This window comes from Austrofundulus limnaeus, unplaced genomic scaffold, assembly GCF_001266775.1.
Source record: "Austrofundulus limnaeus strain Quisiro unplaced genomic scaffold, Austrofundulus_limnaeus-1.0 Scaffold42, whole genome shotgun sequence".
Classification (NCBI taxonomy): domain Eukaryota; kingdom Metazoa; phylum Chordata; class Actinopteri; order Cyprinodontiformes; family Rivulidae; genus Austrofundulus; species Austrofundulus limnaeus.
Window position 1 is genome coordinate 1,565,215 of NW_013952444.1, and position 2,667 is coordinate 1,567,881.

At 36.9% G+C, this 2,667-nt stretch overlaps 1 protein-coding gene across 1 annotated transcript in view; it reads right to left on the reverse strand.

Annotated features, from left to right (window-relative positions):
- The window catches only part of abca4b (ATP-binding cassette, sub-family A (ABC1), member 4b), a gene marked incomplete in the record, with an annotated part of 46,405 nt that overhangs the window by 8,606 nt on the left and 35,132 nt on the right, over positions 1-2,667 (reverse strand). Inside the window, 3 exon segments of the mRNA XM_014007493.1 lie at positions 566-713; positions 814-929; positions 1,058-1,235. Of these exon segments, the coding sequence (XP_013862947.1) occupies positions 566-713; positions 814-929; positions 1,058-1,235 (442 nt within the window).

The following is a 2,667-nucleotide window of genomic DNA, read 5'->3' on the forward strand; positions in this document are numbered from 1 at the left end:
ATGTGTATGTATATATATATATATATATATACACACACACACACACATGTATACCTTTCAGCAAGGCTATAATCATCATAATTACAGATATGCATTTTTGTTGCTCTGTTTTTATCTCTGTTTCTGTAGGTGTACAGCCAAGATGTCGGGTGTGTTGTCTTGTGGTTTCTTTATATATATATATACACACATATCTTCTAATCTCTCTTTCACTCTTTTCTATTACATTTCACTATTCTCTTACTTTTTCTTCTTTAAAAAAAGGCCACTGATGATGAAAAAGCTAAGATACTAATATTCAGATATTCAGTTCTGCTTTCTACTGAAGTGGCAAAAAAAAAGAAAAAAAGAAAGAAAAAATTATTGCTAAATGTCAGAGTCTGACATGACTTTGATTCGAGGGTTTGAATGTGCATTTGATTTCTTTACTACACATAATAAAAACGTCCTGTTTGAAATGATTATCTATAATAAGCCGAAAGTATTTAGATTAAAAAAATATGTTTGATTCTTTGCCTGGGCTGATCCTTTTAGTTGCTATGTTTCTTTTTCAACATGTGATTACCCGATTGTTTTCAAAAAGTTCCAGAATGAAGGTGATGGCGCTGCTGTTGATGCCGATGAAGAGGTTGATGCAGGACAGGGACACGTAGGCAGTGCTCGGGATACTGAAGATGTAGGACATGGGGTACATCATGGGTGTCACAGACCACCTGAAGGAAGGAGAACTGATGTCAACTTATTTTTATGTTTTCAGTCTGAAATCTGTTTACTCTTTTCGCTTTTTAAATGAATCTAACTGCAGTCATTTACCCGTACAGAAGCAGCAGAGCTATTAGTGCTGGCAGGTTAGTTTGAGATGTGTAACATTTCTTATCAAAAGCCATGAAAATACCAACCACCATGGCAGTGCTGACAGAATAGTTTATCTGTCGGCGGGGAAACACAGATAGAATACTAATGTTATTTTAAAAGAATGTTACAAATTAATTTCCATAAAACTTTGTTTCTGAATATTCAACTCAAATGCCAGATTTTTTAAAAAATCCTCACTTACCATGTCCCAGAAGAAGTTGGTCACCCAGTAAACCAGTGGACTGACCCCACTGACAAACTGCAGGTGTTTGGCTTTGGTCGCTCGCTCCTGAATGAGGTAGAGGACAAAGCTGGCAGGGATGAAGGACATGGCAAAAATAACACAGATTGCCACCACGGCATCGACGGACGTGGTCAACCTAAAGACAGACGCAAATTAGTTTAGTCTAGTCTGGATGACTTGACTTAAGTTGGAAGAAGCACCCTTTGTGTGTGCAGAAGTTCAGACTATAGGCTTGGGCAGTATGACGATATGTTGTAATACAGCAGTATTAAGCTATGGTGACGGTATATAAAAATTATGATGTCATTAATCACATGTTGTGATGCACCAAATTTCCCCAAGGTTGAAGACTGGGACGTAAACATTCCAGGCTCTTTCAGAAGATGTCCCACAATCTTCCTGACGTGGGTTCTGATCACTTTGGCTCATTTGGAAGACAAAGACTGGGGTGGGGGGTGGGGGGGTGGGGGCAGAGACACTCTCAACTGTCACGCCCCCTGATCGAGGTTAAAAAATTAATTAAAAAAAACTCCTTAAAATGTAGGCTGGTGTAGTGACAGGCAGCTTCGGGACCACCTAGCCGTGGGTTTCTTCAGACAATCAAATAGTTGGAGTCCTTTTTGAATTCGGTGATTACTTACTTACTTACTTATTTACTGACTTACTTACAGACTTATTTACTTACTGACTTACGAACTGACTTCCTGACTTACTGACTTACATACTGACTTAATGACTTAATTACTAACTTACTTACTTATTTACTGACTTACTTACAGACTTATTTACTTACTGACTTACGAACTGACTTCCTGACTTACTGACTTAAATACTGACTTACTGACTTAATTACTAACTTACTTACTTATTTACTGACTTACTTACAGACTTACTTACTTACTGACTTACTATCTGACTTACTGACTTACTTACTTTCTGACTTGCTTACTGACTTACTTACTGACTTACTTTCTGACTTACTGACTTACTTACTTACTGACTTACTTACTTACTTACTGACTTACTTACTGACTTACTTACTGACTTACTTACTGACATACTGACTTACTTACTGACTTACTTACTGACTTACTGACTTACTTACTGACTTACTTACTGACTTACTGACTTACTTACTGACTTACTTACTGACTTACTGACTTACTTACTGACTTACTTTCTGACTTACTTTCTGACTTACTGACTTACTTACTTTCTACTTACTTACTTACTGACTTACTTACTAACTGACTTACTTACTTACTTACTGACTTACTGACTTACATTCAGACTTACTGACTTACCTTCTGACTTACTGACTTACTTACTTTCTGACTTACTGACTTCCTGACTTACTTACTAACTTACTTACTGGTTTACTTACTGACTTACTTACTTACTGACTTACTGACTTCCTGACTTACTTTCTGACTTACTGACTTACTGACTTACTGACTTACTGACTTACTTTCTGACTTACTGACTTACTGACTTACTTTCTGACTTACTGACTTACTGACTTACTTTCTGACTTACTGACTTACTGACTTACTGACTTACTTACTTAC